General features: G+C 50.3%; 1 protein-coding gene across 1 annotated transcript; it reads left to right on the top strand.

Annotated features, from left to right (window-relative positions):
* Positions 1-21: 21 nt before the first annotated feature.
* On the top strand, positions 22-17799 carry Hk3 (hexokinase 3). The gene is made up of 19 exons (XM_057787128.1): positions 22-102; positions 4353-4472; positions 8688-8850; positions 9051-9205; positions 9299-9418; positions 9515-9610; positions 10385-10484; positions 10561-10744; positions 11213-11368; positions 11535-11768; positions 12114-12409; positions 12522-12661; positions 12741-12860; positions 14624-14719; positions 14898-14997; positions 16618-16801; positions 16890-17045; positions 17198-17431; positions 17519-17799. The coding sequence occupies exons 2-19, from the start codon at positions 4377-4379 to the stop codon at positions 17661-17663; spliced, it is 2775 nt and encodes a 924-aa protein (XP_057643111.1). The 5' UTR covers positions 22-102; positions 4353-4376; the 3' UTR covers positions 17664-17799.
* The last annotated feature ends 19 nt before the right edge of the window (positions 17800-17818 follow it).

Below are 17818 nucleotides of genomic sequence, written 5' to 3'. Positions count from 1 at the left end.
CATCCCCGAGTTTCACTTTTGAGTTCAGTCCAGGATCACCGCTGTCCTCATTTCAGAGAAAAGCTGAGACGGAGGAAAGTGATCAACTTTCAAATCTCCCAGGTAAATATATCCTCTAATTCCTGCATGCCTCATCCCAAGCCCTCCTCCTTGGCTTATCCTCTAGCTAATGGAGGCTAGCAAGACTATGACACTAGACCTCAATGGTGATGGCAGTACCAGTCTCAGGAGGGGTCTCTAGGATGTCATTCAAAAGGAGTGCTCACTCCATGTCACTGATTTAGTTCAAACACGGGCGGACTTTGGGCCAGTTTCTGGTGGTGGAGAAATGAAGACATGTCTCTCACTCTAGGAAGAGACAGGCCAGAATGCATTGACCTAGAGTTTAAATTCTGTGGCTCCTTGGAAGGAGCATCACAGTCTGCCACTTGCTGAGTAAATGCTGCGTGTGTGAGCAGGCGAGTAAGAGAATGATTATGCTGGCTGGGCCTGGAGCAAAGGTGATGACTTCAGTTGCCTCATTTTATCTTTGAACAGGCTCTTTGAATGTGTGTCCTCTTCCGGTAGATTTGGAACCTAAGTGCTGACATATGTAATTTAGTTACCAAATTACTCCTGCCTTTTGGGACAGGGTCTCACTGTGTGGCCCAGGTTGCCCTCAAACTCAAGACACTCCTGCCTCAGCCAACCAAAACGAAGTACTGGGTTTACAGGCATGAGCCCCAGGCCTAAATTTGCCCAACTCTGTCCTGGCATCGAAGATGCAGAGGTGACTCAGACATCACAAGGTTCTGAGGCTAGCCCTCCAGACTGAGGAGGAGTGAAGACTGAAAAGTAGAAGACCAGGAATCAGTGAGGAGCAGGAAGAGGAAAGCTAGGGTCAAGGCACATGAAGGTCCTGCAGTCCATCACAGAGTTCTGCTCTGTCTGCAGGGAGCCATGATAGTGTAAGCGGGGCGAGATTCACTCTGAGGAAGCAGAGCTATCACTCAGGATTGTTGGAACAGTCAGTGGTGGTGGGGACAGGAAGGAGAGGAGCCCCAGTTAGGTCATAAGTGACTGCCCCCTTCCAAATTCTCCTCCTGATGTGTCTAGTCAAGGTGGGGAGCAGATGTGTGGGGAGATGAGTCTGCCTTTACTGAGCTCGAGGACCTCTCTCCAGTGGGAGCGTGAAGTCTCACAGACCCTGCTGTTAGCAGGTGACCTAGGTCAGTGGCTGGTTGGCCCTGACACAGGTTTTAGTGGTGGGGAAGGGAGTGTAAAGAAAGGCACAACCCAAAGCTTGGAAACCTCCCTACCTCTCTAAAGGCAGAGGAGAGGAGTTAGTGATGATGACCACTGTCTGCAGGAGCCAAGGCAGGAAAGAATGCAGGAACAGAAAGACTCCAGAGGCTTATGGTAGGCAGAAGGGGAGAAGTGGGGAGAAAATGCAGGAACTGGACTTTTGTGCCATCTGACCTGTCTACTGGATTGTCCTCCTTAACATCTGAATGGCATCAGAGCTACTGTAAACTCCCCTAGGACTAGCTGCAACAGTAGTACCATAGCAGCAGTAGCTTAGCTAAGCTGAACACCTGACATTCTGTAGACTCTTAGACCATGACAAGATTCACTAGCTCCTGTCATTATTTTTATTTTTTTTTTCGTTTTACACCAACACCAGTTCCCCCTCCCTCCCCTTCTCCCACCCTCCTACCTTCTCACCCCCTCCCATCCACTCTTTAGAGGGTGTAAGGCCTCCCTTGCAGAGTCAACAAAGTCTGACACACCAAGTTGAGGCAGGGCCAGGCCCCTCCCCCCTGTATCAAGGCTGAGCAAGGCATCCCTCTATAGGGAATGGGCTCCTAAAAGCCAGTTCATACACCCAGACTAAGTCCTGGTCCCACTGCCAGGGACCCCACAAACAGATCAAGCCACACAGCTGTCACCCACATTCAGAGGGCCTAGTTTGATCCCATTCAGGTTTCCCAGCTGTCAGTCTAGAGTCTGTGAGCCCCCCCACTAGCTCAGGTTTGCTGTCTCTGTGGTTTTTCCCATCATGATCTTGACCTCCCTTGCTCAGATGATCCTCTTCCCTCTCTTCAGCTGAACTTCAGGAGCTCAACCTAGTGCTTGACTTTGGATCACTGCATCTGCTTCCAACAGTTACTGAATATAGGTTCTATGATGACAGTTAGGATAGTCACTGATCTGATTACGGGAGCAGGCCAGTTCAGGCACCCTCTTTTGCTACAGCTAGGAGTCCTAGATGGGGTCATCTTTGTAGATCTGAGGACCCTAAGAGGAACAACATGCATAGAAGACACCAAGAAGAGGAGATAGTTAAGATATGGGTAAGCTGGGAGGGGGTGGGTAGAAGGGAGGGGATATGGATGGGAACATGGATTGAGATGGCCAAGTTGGGGGAGGGATGGAGAGGGAGAGCAATAAAAGAGATATCTCAATAGAGGCAGCCATTATTGGGTTAGGGAGAAACCTGGTGCTCCTGACATTCTTTTTTCTAATTTTTAAAACAATCTTATTTTATATACCAATCCCAGTTTACTCTTCCTTCTGCCCTATGCTCCCCCCCTACATTCACCCCACCCCACCTCCCTTCCACTCCTCAGAGAGGGTGAGACCTCCCATGGGGAGTCAACAAAGTCTGTCACATCACTTTAGGCAGGACCAAGACCCTCCCCCCTGTATCTGGGCTGAGCAAGGTATCCCTCCATAGGGAATGGGCTCCAAAGAGCCAGTTCATGCACTAGGGATAGATACTGGTTCCACTGCTAGTGGTCCTACAAACTGCCCAAGCCACCCACATTGAGAGGACCTAGTTCTGTCTTTTTTTTTGAGACAGGATTTCTCTGTAGCTTTGGATCCTGTCCTGGAACTAGCTCTTGTAGACCAGGCTGGCCTCAAATTCACAGAGATCCACCTGCCTCTGCCTTCCGAGTGCTGCAATTAAATGTGTGCACCACCACTGCTGCCCGGCCCCTAGTTCTGTCTTATGCAGGTTCCCCAACTGTCAGTCTGGAGTCAGTGAGCTCCCACCAGCTCAGGTCAGCTGTTTCTGTGGGTATCCCCATCATGGTCTTGGCCCCTTTGCTTATATTATTGCTCCTCCTTCTCTATGACTGGATTCAGGAGTTCAGCCCAGTGTTTAGGTGTGGATCTCCGCATCTGCTTCCATCAGTTGCTGGATGAGAGTTCTAAGATGTCAATTAAGGGAGTCATCAATCTGACTAATGGCAGTTAAAGCACCCTCTCCACTGTTGCTTAGATTCTTAGCTACAGTCACCCTTGTGGATTCCTGGGATTTCCCTAGTGCCTGTTTTCCCTCTTTCCTTGCTCTCCGCTCCTGTTGTTCTCTGTAATGTTTTCATGTGTTTGAGAGAGAACCGAGGATAATTGAGTTTCAGTTCAGATTATGCTAGACATGTAAACCTGCACTCTAAACTAGATCTTTTTGTTCTCTTTTGTTCCATGTAGAACTTCTGGCATATTGATCCTCATTTCACAGATGAGGAAAATGGGGCCTCAAGTTTGGGAGGCCTGATGCAGCCATCTTATGGAGAGCTGGGGTCTTGACTCCAAGCACAGGCTTCTCCATTCTGCTTCACTGTCCTGTCCAAAACCCAGCCATGAGTCAAGGTTTTTGTTGCACACTGAATTTTTACAAAGTATCTCCTAGGTCTTGTGCTGTTTGGTGCAACAGCAGCCATATAAGGGTAGGCACTGTCTCCTGCAATACAGCTGTGGAAGCTGAAGTGTAAAGTCACCAATGACTGGTCCAAGCTCACACCATCAGTACATCCCTTTTCTGAAGAACAGATTCAATTTCTAAAGCACAGACGCCTTTGCACACTCTCTGACTCATATTTTTCTTCCTCGGGGTGACACTTAACTGCTTGTCCTGAAAGCCAGTCTGCTTGGTTTTTGGTCCCTGCTTACTTTACAGTTTGTCACCTCTCCCAGACCCCTGACCTCCCAGTCACAGCAGCACATTTATGTGTGCTGTGTTTTGCTTGTGCCAATTCTACTGTGATGCTGGGTATGGCTGTGAGATCCCCGAGGGCAGGGCCTGAATCTGCGTTACCAGCATCGTTCATGGGGGGCGTTTGGAAGAAGAGGATCTGCGTGAATGAACATCTGAACTTGGAGTCAGCTTTCCCATGCTCTCTTGTTACAGTCTGGAAAACAACTGCCTCCTCGTGGATTGCTAAAGGATCCTCACTGTCAGAAGTTTTCAATTCTGTTTGCAACTCCTTTCTTGGTCCCCTTTGGAAGAAGTTGCAGGTCTGGGTTATTGCCTCTTGGAGCCTATAGAGTAAATGTTCTTGAATCTAGCTATCCCTTTTTCCTTACAGGTAGTCAATATCCATTGCAGCAACATGAACAACACAAGGCCTGCTGGTTTGCAACCTGGAGAAAGTACCTCAAGATCCCCACAGGATGGCATGCCAAAGCCCTCAGATAGTTTAGAACTGGTAAGCCTAACACCGGGTTCCAATTCTGCTCTTATTTAAGACTATCACAGATAGGTGACTAGAGGTATGGGTGGCTGGGCTCACACACTTGTGACCTTTGCCCTTTGCTGAACTGCTAATCTCCGATCTCTTTTCTTTGAGACTCCAATAATTGCAAGGGGTAGATTGGTTCTGGGGGGTGGATCTTAGAGATGAAAAATGACTCATTTAAGACATGAGAGTTTGAAGCTAGGTGGTGGTAGTACACACCTCTAATCCCAGCACTTGAGAGGCAGAGACAGGCGGATCTCTGTGAGTTTGAGGCCAGCCTGATCTGCCGAGAGAGTTCCAGGAGAGACTTCAAAGCTACAGAGAAACCCTGTCTTGAAAAACAAAAAACAAAACAAAACAAAAAAAGAGTGTGGATTAACTTTAACCTTTTGCCAGCTTGCCACATAGATGTTGTACCTGCCCTATGAGGTCAGACATATCCAGAATGGGCCTTCCACATCTTCTTTAAAAAGAAAGTAAAATAAAGGGTTTTCTTGTAAAAGTGATTACACTTTCACTACCAATCACACTTTTACAGACTTATCCACTACAAAAATGGAAAGAAAAAAGAACCTAATAGAATTGAAACTTTCAGAAATCAGCCTTATAACTCTTTTCATGACTCATGTATCCTTTGGCTGCATCATTCCAGCCTTTCTTACCATCTAATATTACCATTTCTTAGCCCCCTTTCTAAATGTTATACTATATTCACATTTACACACGTGTGTGCACACGCACACACACACACACACGATAGGCTAGAAGCTGAGTCTTTGAGTCTCCTTCTCTCCAGGCTCTCTCTGGCAGTTCCCTCAACTGTCACTGCAGTCAGGCACCAGAGATGACAAAGTGCTGAACTGGTTTGGTTTCCTTAGAACTCTCCCCCCCCCACTTTCCCTCCCTCTCCCTCCCTTCCCCTCTCTCCTTCCTTCTCTCTTCCCCCATCTCTCCTTTATGTTTCTTTTCTTCTCTCCTCTTTATTGTGTCTTGTTTTCTCTTGCTGTATAAGGGCTGGGTCCACTGTGTGCTAGTTGAGTGCTTTGCCCAGCCTTTCCCTTCTTGACTAAGATTCTGAAGAAGTCTTCACCTACCACACTCTGGAGCAGAAAATGCTTATGTAAACCATTTCATAACTCTTGGTCTCCATTTCCTCATCAGAAAGCAGAGGAAAGTAACTTGAATTATTTGAATGTTCTCCTCAAATTAAAAAAAAAAAAGCCTCATGGAGACAGAGAAACTCATAGAGGCAATGCCCATGAACATGGTCTTGGACCATTCCTGGTGTGTGGTTCCTGTAGTTTCCTGAATTGTTCTGACTTATGCTTACTAGGTGTGTTATCCAACTGTGGTGGCATTACTGTCACTAAATTTCACACATGCACACACCCCTTTTCCTTTGTGCAACCTGTGCCTCAGGCCCTGCTGTCAACATTTCTCTATGTCCTGCCCATAGCTGGGCCCCAGAAATGAGCAACGACTACTGTCCCAGGGCTTGTTCTCAGGTCTTCTTCATGTCCCTTCTCACCTCCTTCCCTTTCCTCCTGAGGCCTCTGCACAGGTCGCCCATCTGCCGTGTTGGTTTTATTGTATGCACCTGCATTTAACAAATTCCCTATGGCTTTGTGGGGCTTCACAGGAATAACAAATGCTCTATAGCCAGGGACCCCACTCAATACCCCCAGCCTCACTTCAGACTCCCTTTCCATAGCTGGGGGGTGATAATCACGTCATCAGTGCTGGCTACATCTTTGAGTCCCTTGCCAGGCCTTTGCAGAAGTCTCTTTTTGTTGCCTAAGGGTGTAGAGTCAGGCCCTCTAGGGTGATTGTGTCCCATGGGCTGAAGAAAGAACCCTTACCTCACTGCGCATGTGTGTCACATACTGTCCTGGCATTGATTTCTGTCCTTACACCTTGCTGTCTTTGCACTATTACTGTCTCCACCTGCTAGAGGAGGTCACTCACTTGAACAGCTGATGGATGTGATGGAGCCAAACTTGACGGGTACAGCAGGCTCATTAGAACAGCCAGCATGGAGACCATCTTGGGCTTCACACACTCTCCAATACCTTTTTCTCCTTACTCTGCTGATTGAGGTCTCCCCCTTCAGCCCCAGTGCGGGCAGAAAGGAGAGGTTCTGGTGGCATCTGGATAGTGTACACCCTGCTGGAGTCTACTAGAGAAGCCCTTCTGTCTTTGTGCGTGTGCTCATCATGTTTTTTTTTTTTTTTTTTTTTTTTTTTTTTAGGGGAAGTGCTAGGTTCTTACCAAGCCTCCCATTGATAGGAGGACATCTTTGTAGTCAAATCAACCTGGTTTCACAATCCACCTTTCCCCTTCAGAGCTCCTTGGGCTGGGCAGATGGCTTACTTTCTCTGAGCCTTGACTTTCTCATTTATACACAGAAACAGTCACTCCTGGTCTCTGGAAGCATCTGTTCCCGTGTAAACATAACAGGGTGTCCAGGACTCCTGTTAGCATGATTTGCCTCCTTGGGGAGCTACCCCTGACTCCTCATAAAGAGAGGCTGGCATTGAGTCCTCTTCACCTCCTTTCTCACCCCTGCTCTCTTTAGAGCAGTGGTCCTCACCTTCCTAACGCTGCGACCTTCTGACACAGTTCCTCATGTCGTGGTGACACCCAATCGTAAAATTATTGTGGTTACTACTTCATAACTATAATTTTGATATTGTTGTAGACATAATACAAACATCTGTGTTTTCTAATGGTCTTAGGCAACCCCTTTGAGAAGGTTGTCGACTCCCAAAGGGGTCACGACCCGCAGGTTAAGAACCACTGCCTTAGGGCTGGAGAGATGGCTCAGTGGTTAAGAGCATTGCCTGCTCTTCCAAAGGTCCTGAGTTCAATTCCTGGCAACCACATGGTGGCTCACAACCATCTGTAATGAGACCTGGTGCCTTCCTTGCCAACAGTACATTGTATGCTTAATAAATAAATCTTTTTCTTTTTAAAAAAAAAAAAAAAAAAGAACCACTGTTCTCCAGGTGCCTAAGTAGCTTCTCAGACTTGTGTCCAGTTGGGGGAATGGGTCTTCAGAATAGAATTCCTGTGCCACAGGAGATGGGACCTTGGGGGGGGGTGTGTCTAATACAGGTGGAGCTACCGAACTGTGTCTCTCCAGCAAATACCCCAGGCTTCTTTGGTGATGGACAAGAGGGTCATCCAAGGGAAGTTTCTTTACAGAGCTGAGATCTGTGGTCTCCCTATTTCTTGAGCTTCTATTAGAGTAGGAACCTGGGATGTCACATCCGTTACTTCTCATCCTCTCAGCTTTCCCATCAAGCTTGATCCACACCAGGCCCACGACCCCTAACCCATCTCCGTGGAGATGCTCTGGAGAAAATCTTTTATTCCCTTTCCCTAGGACATCAGATGGCTGAGTCTCTTCCGTCATTTAGGTCACCACTTGTAAAGCCTTCTGCACTCCTCTCTTAAGATGTGACTTCTCTGCTCGTCACACATTTCTGATCCTGTATCTCCGTTTTCAGTAGCCGTTCAGTACCAGAATTATATTGTGTGTTGACTCTGTCTTCCACAAGGGAATCAATTGGCAGAGCTCAGCGGGAGCCGGACTTGGTTTGCTGCGTGGTGGGCAGTTTGGAATGGTGCTAGGTGTTTGTCAGGGCTTGGTTAATGTGCTGAGAATAACCAACTGAAGAAAAGGCCACCTCCTGCTCTGTGGCCTGCGCATATCCCTGCGGTGGGCTTCTTCAGGCTCCGGAGTCTGTGAGAGGGTTGGGGGAGGCAGGCTCTAGCAGCAGAGTTTATCTGTCTGCTCACTCATTGATAGCTTACAAAGAGACAGTTACAGCAGCAGGAGAGAGGTTTACCAAACCTTCTGTTTTAAAAGCTAGGTGGTCAGGGGAGAGGATGTAGGAGCTGAGAGGAAGCCCAGGATGTGGAACACAAAAGAGGGAGGCGGCTTCTCTTCCTAGGAACCTTCCGAGGATGTAGGAGCTTGGGGTAGGCTTTGAACAGCAAGACAGCCAAGGCACACACGGAGGGGAACCAGAAGACCAGTGAGGCTCAGGGAGAATAGAGCAGGATGCTAGCCAGCCCCTGGAAAGCGGAGGGCCTAAAAAGGCAGGGGGTGAGCCGGGCAGGACAGTCCCCTGTCCCAGCTGAAGTTGGGTCCCTCCCCAGTGTTGGCTTGCTTCTTCCTAGGTACAGGAATGCTTGAACCAATTCAAAGTGACAAGGACACAGTTGCAGCAGATCCAAGCCAGTCTTCTGTGCTCCATGGAACAGGCCCTGAAGAGACAGGACAGTCCCGCCCCTTCTGTCCGGATGTTGCCCACATACATAGGGTCCATGCCAAATGGCACTGGTGGGTAGCACAGACTAGGATGGGTGGCCAAGCACGGAGAATGTGTTCTGGTCTGGGGGAAGGGTTAGTTCCTTTTCTCTGTCCACCATTGTGAAGGCCCCTTTTACTGAAAACTTCTCAGACTTCGGAAGCCTTCCTGGGAGGCAGGCAGCTTTGGTGTGGCCAACTGCATGTCTTTCTATGACCTGTTTGCCCTCTAGAGCAGGGAGACTTCCTGGTATTGGAGCTGGGGACTAAAGGAGCCTCGCTGCGTGTGTTGTGGGTGACACTGACAGACACCAAAGAACAGCGTGTGGAACCCAAGAGCCAGGAGTTCGTGATCCCTCAAGAGGTGATGCGAGGTACTGGCAGGCAGGTGAGCAGTCTCAATGCATCCTCGGGACTTGAGGCGCGGTGGGGTGGCCGGGGCTCAGGTGGTCAGAGTTAAGGGGTCACCTTGTTCTCACAGCTCTTCGACTTTGCTGCCCACTGCCTGTCTGAATTCCTGGATGCACACACCTTGAAGAATCAGGATCTTAAGCTTGGGTTCAATTTCCCTTTTCCTTGTCACCAGACGGGCTTGGACAGGGTGAGGTGGGGGCACGTCGGGGCCAGTGAGTGGAAAGAAAATGCAGCTCTTGTGACAGCCACAAGGAAAAAAAATAACCCCGTTTTCTGCCCCCAGAGCACCCTCATTTCCTGGACAAGAGGCTTTAGGTGCAGTGGTGTGGAAGGCCAGGATGTGGTCCAGCTGCTAAGAGAGGCCATTCAGAGGCAGAAGGTGAGTGAGGGTCAGGGTGACGGAGAGCTGCCCTTGCTGCTCTGGGCTTGGCATCTGTAGGTGATGCCTGTGTTTTTGGAAGGTCCGGCTTTCCTTTCCTATGCATGGCCTTTATCTAGTTTGACCTTGGGGTTCATGTTGCTCCCATAGCAATCAATGAGACAGAGGCTAAGAAAGACTCAAATAAAATGATCGTGCCCTGGGGTAGAGATCTAAGAGAAAAACAGGACATGGGAAAAAAAATCCTATGACCCAGCCTTCAAGATCCTCACCTTCTAGAAGGGAAAGTATTCTAATAAAAGATTGCCTGTGTTCAGAAGACTCTAGTAGCAGCAGAGGGTGCAGGCAAGGAGCAGCTAATCTTATCCCTGAGCCGAGGCTTGGGACGCAGAGCAAATGTAAGAAAAACATGTAATGTCCAAATCCCAGTGCTCTAGAAGGGCAGGTCCTTTCAGACTAACCCCGAGGTTCTGATTAGAAGTCAGGTTAGAAGGTAGTTTGGGGTGCCAGGCCAGGGTGTGGGTGAGACAAGCATGGGTCAGTCTTCAAGGAGGCACTTGGCTGTGGGACCATTTTCCTGGTCCTATGGGTAGGAACCTTTGTGACCCCGAGACCCTGAGTTAGGGGATGGGATGGAAGGAAAACCTAGATCACGGGACCCGGGGTCTAAGTGTGGGGCATGAAAACATTTCATGGACTTTGGTTATCTCCTTCAAAGCCTCGGCCCCCTGGCCACCCAGCTGGCTCTGACTTTGTGTTCTCTCCATTGTCCAGGCCCACAGTATTGATGTGGTGGCCATGGTGAATGACACGATGGGCATCATGATGGACTGTAAATGTGGCTCCAAGTCTTGTGAAGTTGGGCTTATTGTAGGTGAGCCATGGGTCATTCATGATGAAGGGTGGTGGCTGCTTGGTGGGCAAGGCTCTGATGGGGTCTTCCCTGCCAGACACTGGCACCAATGCATGTTACATGGAGGAGGCACGGCACGTGAAAGCTCTGGATGAGAACCGTGGCCGCACCTGCATCAGCATCGAGTGGGGCTCCTTCTGTGATGAGGAGGCCCTCGGGCCAGTCCTGACCACCTTCGACCATGCCCTGGACTGCGAATCCCTAGCTCCTGGTGCTCAGAGGTGGTGGCCTGATGGTTCCCCTGTCTCTGCTCCAGGCCCTGTCACATTCCTGTTCTAACCTATCTTTTACTCTTGGGCCCTGTCACATTCCTGTTCTAACCTACCTTTTACTCTTGGGCCCTGACCTCTTCCTGTCCTTCTGAGGGTCTGCTGCTTGCCCGGTGTGGGGGGGGGGGGGGAGGTGGTGGTCCCAGATCAAATTCAAGGAAGAAAAGCCTCAGAGTGCTAAAACCCAGTTTTAAAATCCTTGATCCTAATAGTCAGCCCTGGTGGGTTGGGAACAGCTGAGTGAGATGTCTCCTGCCTTTCTAGGAGACCCCAGAGGTAACCCAAGGGTTAGAAAGGGTAAACCTGCTCGTCCTCTGGGAGGCCATTTGCTTCTGGAACCTTAAAAACAGTAATTCCTCTTGGAGGACTTGAGTGGGCTGAGGGCATACAAAGGGCATTGAGTTCCCCATTCCACCGTAGGTTCGAGAAGATGATTGGGGGCTTGTACTTGGGTGAACTGGTGAGGCTGGTGCTGGTCCACTTCGCCCAGCATGGGATCCTCTTTGGCGGCTGCACCTCTCCTGCCTTACTGAGTCAAGGCAGCATCCTCCTGGAACATGTGATCAAAATGGAGGAGTAAGTAAGGGAGCAGGCAGCTAGACAAGGGACAAGGGGAGCTTGCTTGGGAGAGGGTATGGCACTCTCTGCCCACGGTAGCTGTGGGGCTTTGGCGAGATGGGCAGCTCCCAGGTGACCTAAGCTGCAAACCAGCACCTCGTGTGTCTTCCCCTCCTCCCTGCAGCCCCGCCACTGGGAAAGCCCAGATCCTCGCAGTCCTGCAGGACTTGGGTCTGAGCCCTCAGGTCTCAGATGTTGAACACGTGCAGCATGTGTGTGCGGCGGTGTGCACACGGGCTGCCCAGCTCTGTGCGGCTGCCCTGGCTGCAGTCCTATCCCATCTCCAGCGCAGCCGGGAGCAGCAGACACTGCATGTGGCCGTGGCTACTGGAGGGCGAGTGCTTGAAAAACACCCCAGGTACTGTGAGAATAGGATCCTATGTGAGCAGGTAGCATGTGTGTGCATGTGTGCGTGCGTATGTATATGATATGTACCCAGAGGGTGTTCTGATATCATGTGTGCAAGCTGGTGAATGTTAATGGCAGAGCGAGAGTTAAGCTAGGCTGTGGGAGGCCAGGAGACATGTAGGGAGAGAAAAATGTTTTTGTGTGTGCCTGGGAAAGGGGCACAGAAGGCAGTAGATGTATGGTTGGTGCCAAGGAATAGGTTTAGGACTGAATTTGTTTAAAATGACAAGATGTAGGGCTCCAGCAGGCCATAGGCTCAGATGCCACATTGAGTGTACCTGGTGTGTTTATGTAGGTTCCACCACACTCTAAAGGAGATGGTAATGCTCTTGGTCCCAGAATGTGATATCTCTTTCATCCCCTCTGTGGATGATGGTGGCCGGGGTGTGGCAATGGTGACAGCTGTGGCTGCTCGCCTGGCTGCCCACAAGCGCATCCTGGAGGATACCCTGGCACCATTTCAGCTGAGCTTCGAGCAGCTGAAAATGGTGCAGGCACAGATGCGGACAGCTATGATCAAGGGGCTTCAAGGAGAGGCCTCCTCCCTCCGCATGCTGCCCACTTACGTACGAGCCACACCCGATGGCAGTGGTAAGCACCTGGCCTGAGAATGGACCTGGGATGGGGATTACTGGGAGTCACACTGTGTGCTAGGGCTGGAGCCACCTTTTCTTTCCTAGTACTGATGGTTTCTGTCCCATAGAGCGAGGTGATTTCCTGGCCTTGGACCTAGGGGGCACCAACTTCCGGGTCCTGTTGGTACGTGTGGTTGAAGGCAGTGTGCAGATAACCAACCAGGTCTACTCTATCCCTGAGCATACAGCCCAGGGCTCTGGAGAGCAGGTACTCACAGTTTGGGTCCTGATGTTAGAGGTGGAGAAGGTGGGAGAGAGCCCGCCCCTTGACACGGCCTATCCTGCAGCTCTTTGATCATATTGTGGACTGCATTGTGGATTTCCAGCAGAGTCAGGGCCTGAGTGGACACAGCCTACCCCTGGGATTCACCTTTTCCTTTCCGTGCAAACAGCTTGGTCTGGACCAGGTAAGGGAGTTAAATCCAAGAGGTGATTCCCAAGGGCCTCCAGGCTCTATATCCTTAAAGAGTGGGCAGGAGGTCAAGGAAAACTGAGTAAGGGAAGCAGCAGCTTGCTGAGCTGGGACCGTATGCAATCCTGGCTTTCTCCAAAAATGGTGTGCCCATGGTTAGGGTAGCAGACATTTCAGAACAGCATTGGCTAGGTTGGTGCTGACCAGAAGATAGATTGCCTAGTTTGGCCTTATCTCTGGTGTCAACCAGGCCTCTGGTGTTCTGCTTTGCCTCTGGTGTCAACCTTGACTCTGGTGTTCAGCCTTGTCTCTGGCGTCAATCATGCCTCTAGTGTCAATCCTGCCTCTGGTGTTCAGTCACACCTCTGGTGTCAACCTTGCCTCTGGTGTCAACCTTGCCTCTGGTGTCAACAATACCTCAGGTGTTCATCCTTGCCTCTTCCTGTCTTCAGGAAGCAGCATTTGTTCCTTTCCCCAGAAGAGGCTCGAGGTCACATGTTTCTTTGCTTGCTTGCTTCTCAGCTTGGCACAGTGCTGAGGGCCTGATCTAGGCAGCAGGAGACATTCATATCAAGACACATCATATCCTTCAACCTTGTATAGTAGACTTCCCAATGCATGCCTCCAGAGTCTGGCACCGGAACAGCTAGTCTTGGGCCAGTTGTCCAAGCTCCCAGGAAACTCAGCACCTCCAGCTTTTGTCTGGAAGTTTTTTATGCTGAGGAGCCTGCTGCCCGTGAAGGCCTCTGCTGGATCCTCAGTTGTCTTTCGGCCACCACGATCTTTATCTCCCCTCCAGACTGCATGTATTGTTTTCACCCTGTGCTCCTATTCTGACTTCTGTGAAGCACAGCTGTTTTCTCTGCTGTCTTCTATACCACAGTCTGGATGGTGCAGCTGCCTTGTCTCTCCTCTAGGCCAAGCGTGCTCACTTCCTTTAACTGTTCTCCACAAGATACATGTGTCTCAGAGTATAAATCTGGGCAAGCAAAAAATGCTGCCTAATTGATTTTTTTTTTTTTGTAACTGACTATAGCTTGTGTGTGGAGCCCATGTTCTCGCTGGGGATATAGTTCAGTAGTTGGACACTTGTATGTGGGAAGTCCTGCGCAGCACCATTTTCCTTGGACACCCTCCTACCCTTTCCCTCAGAAATACACAAAGAGACAGTACAGCCTTTTTCCAGGTACAGTTCCGCCCCTCGTTACTAAGTTCCATTGCTCACAAGATGCGTTTACCTCACCTCCCTACCCTGCCCAGGTGGCTGGCTTCTGGAATAGCTGATGGAATTTCACACGGAAATGACCATGCCTAACCCTGAGAAGTCCTTCCTTTGAAGTGACTCCTGGAATTTTTCTTTGAAAGGGTGGGATTTGCTGACATTTGAGCCTCCAAGGCTTCTCCATCTTCTTCTTTCCTGCATGTAGCAATCATTCTGTTCATTCCTAGCCCTGTTCATTCCTAGCCCAATTCCAAAGGGCCATTCCTTCTGGGCAAGCATCTTAAAAGGGCCAGACCTCAGAGCACCCGAGCATTCTGGAACTAATAATGGAAGGCAGAGGTCAGGTTGTTATTAATAGGCTTCTTCACACTGAAAGTTTCCTAGGGAGTTAAGAGGGGAGAGAAAGCAAGGCCTTCGACCACAGGACAAAGTGAGCAAGGAATCCTGCGTGTGAAGGGCCGGAGACTGTGTACTTCTGGTGGGATATCGGTTTGATGAGGCAGAGTAACATTTGTGTCTGCTTGATCCCATCTCAGGCCATTCTCCTGAACTGGACTAAGGGGTTCAGTGCATCAGGCTGCGAGGGCCAAGACGTGGTAAATCTATTACGGGAAGCCATTAGGCGCAAACAGGTAGGAGTCTACCTCCGGGGGTGCTTTTGGGGCTGTGACAAACCTGGAGGGGAGCAAAGTATCATTTGCTTCCTTGAGGGGAGCAAAGGGATCCTCTACAATAGAGACCTCTGAGTCCAGTGCTGGTTGCCATGACAACTATGTTGCCCAGCAACTAGCAGCATCCTTTTGTATGCAGGGAGTGGAGCTGAATGTGGTTGCCATTGTCAATGACACTGTGGGGACCATGATGTCCTGTGGCTATGATGATCCCCGTTGTGAGATAGGCCTCATTGTCGGTAAGGAGGGTCTTGCTCTTTGTGCTCCAATGCCTGATAATTCATTACCTTCTGTTGATTCCATAGGACAACATAGAACATGGGATTATTTCTGTATGATCCAACAGAGTTCTTTTGGGCTACTGAACTGGCTAGGAGTCTGGAACTAGGGCATTTCATCCAAGTTAGCTACTAATTTAGTCACCGAATCTTCCCGAACCTCAGTTTGCCCATTTGTTACATGAATCTGTACTAGGTTGGCTTTGCTGCTCCTACCTTGGGTCTACGAGAGTCTTAAGAGTCCCCATTTCCTCATCCTAAGCTATAGATATTGACAAGAGGTTGAGATGGGATGAGAAGGGGCCAGGCATGTACAGTGATGGCTCATGGTGCATACTCAGTGCTTGATGCTGGGGAGGGGTGGCAGGCCGGTGACTTGGGAGGGGTCTTCAGATAGTCAGGAGATATCCGTAAGCTCTTACCCTGGGGCTGTCTGGCATCTGAACAAAGGGGCCAGACGACATATAAAGGACTCTATCTTCTCAGAATGGAGCATCCAGAGGGGACTAAGCTAAGAACAGCCTGTGGCACTTAGAGCTGATTCTGACTCCATACCCAAGGGCTGACAGGCTAGGATCAGAAAGGGAGCAGTCCTGGAACAAGGGGAAGATGGGGCTCTAAAGGAGGAGTGGGAGGCAGGGAAGGAAGGCTCTCAAGCCCCCTGAGCATGATATGCGTACACTCTTAGTACACGGTGACCTCTCATGGTAGGTAGGTGCCCTGGAGACGTACAAACTATTAGATAAATCCTGGGTGGGGCTATCAAGGGGCCCACTTGCCCAGCGCTGGAAGCCTGCAGAGCTCACCTTCCTGATGCTGAGACCCTTTACTTACTTTCATTGCTACTTCACAATGTAATTTTGCTGCTTATTAATCATAATGTAAACATCTGTGTTTTCTGATGGTTTTAGGTGACTTCTGTGAAAGGATTGTTTGACCACCCCCCCAAGGGGTTGTGACCCACAGGTTGAGAACCACTGGTGTAGAGGGACAGAGGGAATTGCCTTTCTTTGTTTCTCAAATAGTACTTCCTCTGTTTGGCTTTTCTGAGTCTTGTAGGAAGAAAAAAAGCTGACCCTCTGTCCAAGTGCCCCACAATGCTCTTCTCTTTGTTCTCTTAGGACCTGGAAGTACCATCAGAGAAAGCCATTCACTGCCTAACTTCTGGCCAGATGGCGGGGTGGGCTGTGTCAGTGTTCTGCATCCCCAGCTCCTGGCCCAATCCATTTAGTTAAAGGCACACTAGGCAGTCAGGAGACTTTGGCCTCTACACACAGCTCCCGGGGAGTGACATGTTGATGGCAGCACAGGGAGATGCACTAATGTTGGTGCTGTTAGGGGGAGCCGAGGAAGTTCTGAGGCTTTGGTACTGACGAGGTCTCCATCAGAAATGTCAGAGGAGACCAGGACCCAGGGCTAGCTTTGAACGTGGGAAGGTAGAGAGATAAGGAGCCCACATTTTGATGTTTGGTGTGGGTTTAGGCAGGGGAGTAAGGCTCTCAAACCCTGTGAGCACAACCCATAAGGGCTTTGTCTGTGTCAGTAAGCAGTCCCCACCCCTTGATCCTGGCCTGTCTACAGGAACGGGCACCAATGCCTGCTATATGGAGGAGCTCCAGAATGTGGCAAGTGTGGATGGGAACTCGGGCCGCATGTGCATCAACATGGAGTGGGGTGCCTTTGGGGACGATGGCACACTGGGCATGTTCCTTACCCGATTTGATGATAGTGTGGACCAGGCATCCATCAATCCAGGCAAACAGAGGTATGGCTGAGGCCCACGCAGGCAGGGGAGGTGAGCACTGCTGATGAGGCCAGCTACTTCACGTGGGTATGTATGTGCTTCCATACAGGTTTGAGAAGATGATCAGCGGCATGTATCTGGGGGAGATTGTCCGCCATATCCTCCTGCATTTAACTAGTCTTGGTGCTCTCTTCCGGGGCCAGATGACTCAAAGCCTTCAGACCAGGGATATCTTCAAGACCAAGTTTCTCTCGGAGATTGAAAGGTGCTTGCACTGCAAGGCAGTCTGTCATTAGGGGATGCTGGATGTGGCTGGTAGTTGGGGGAACCACTTGAGGGTTAGGTGGGAGAAACCCTGAGAGAGGGAGCTAACACAAGGATCTTACTATTCTCTGTTCTGTTCCTTCCTGGCTTCAGTGACGGCCTGGCCCTGCGTCAGGTCCGAGCCATCCTGGAAGACCTGGGGTTGCCTCTGACCTCTGACGATGCCCTGATGGTCCTAGAGGTGTGCCAGGCTGTGTCTCGGAGGGCTGCCCAACTCTGCGGGGCAGGTGTTGCTGCGGTGGTGGAAAAGATGCGAGAGAACCGGGGCCTGCAGGAGCTGACAGTGTCCGTGGGCGTAGATGGGACACTCTACAAATTACACCCGCAGTGAGTCCGGGTGGGTGGGCCAGGCAGGGAAGCATGGCCAAGTGGGCTGGGCTAGCCTGGGCTGACCTCAGCCCCTTGTCTTCACAGCTTCTCCAAGCTGGTGTCAGCTACAGTTCAGAAGCTAGCCCCTCGCTGCAAGGTCACCTTTTTGCAATCAGAGGACGGGTCTGGTAAAGGTGCAGCTTTGGTCACTGCTGTTGCCTGTCGCCTTGCCCAGAAGGCCAGTGTCTGAGGGAATATCCGAGAATGATGGGATCTCACCAGACTGAGACCTCAGCCTAGCCTGATCCCCTGGCAGGCCCAACCACCCGTGATCCCCCAAAGCAAGCCTTGTGTGACCCCTTATAAACATCTGTCCACATCCAATGGCTGAGAGAAGTAACACTC

Source organism: Chionomys nivalis, chromosome 13 (genome assembly GCF_950005125.1).
Source record: "Chionomys nivalis chromosome 13, mChiNiv1.1, whole genome shotgun sequence".
Classification (NCBI taxonomy): domain Eukaryota; kingdom Metazoa; phylum Chordata; class Mammalia; order Rodentia; family Cricetidae; genus Chionomys; species Chionomys nivalis.
Note: the sequence above shows the minus strand (reverse complement) of the source record. Positions and strands in the feature narration are given on the sequence as shown.

Bases quoted from the DNA above. Each gene is read 5' to 3' on its own strand.
- Hk3 (XM_057787128.1), top strand. From the start codon at position 4,377: ATGAACAACACAAGGCCTGCTGGTTTGCAACCTGGAGAAAGTACCTCA. The intron at 8,851-9,050 runs GTGGGTAGCACA...TTTGCCCTCTAG, and splicing joins GTCCATGCCAAATGGCACTG to AGCAGGGAGACTTCCTGGTA. The intron at 12,410-12,521 runs GTAAGCACCTGG...TCTGTCCCATAG, and splicing joins AGCCACACCCGATGGCAGTG to AGCGAGGTGATTTCCTGGCC.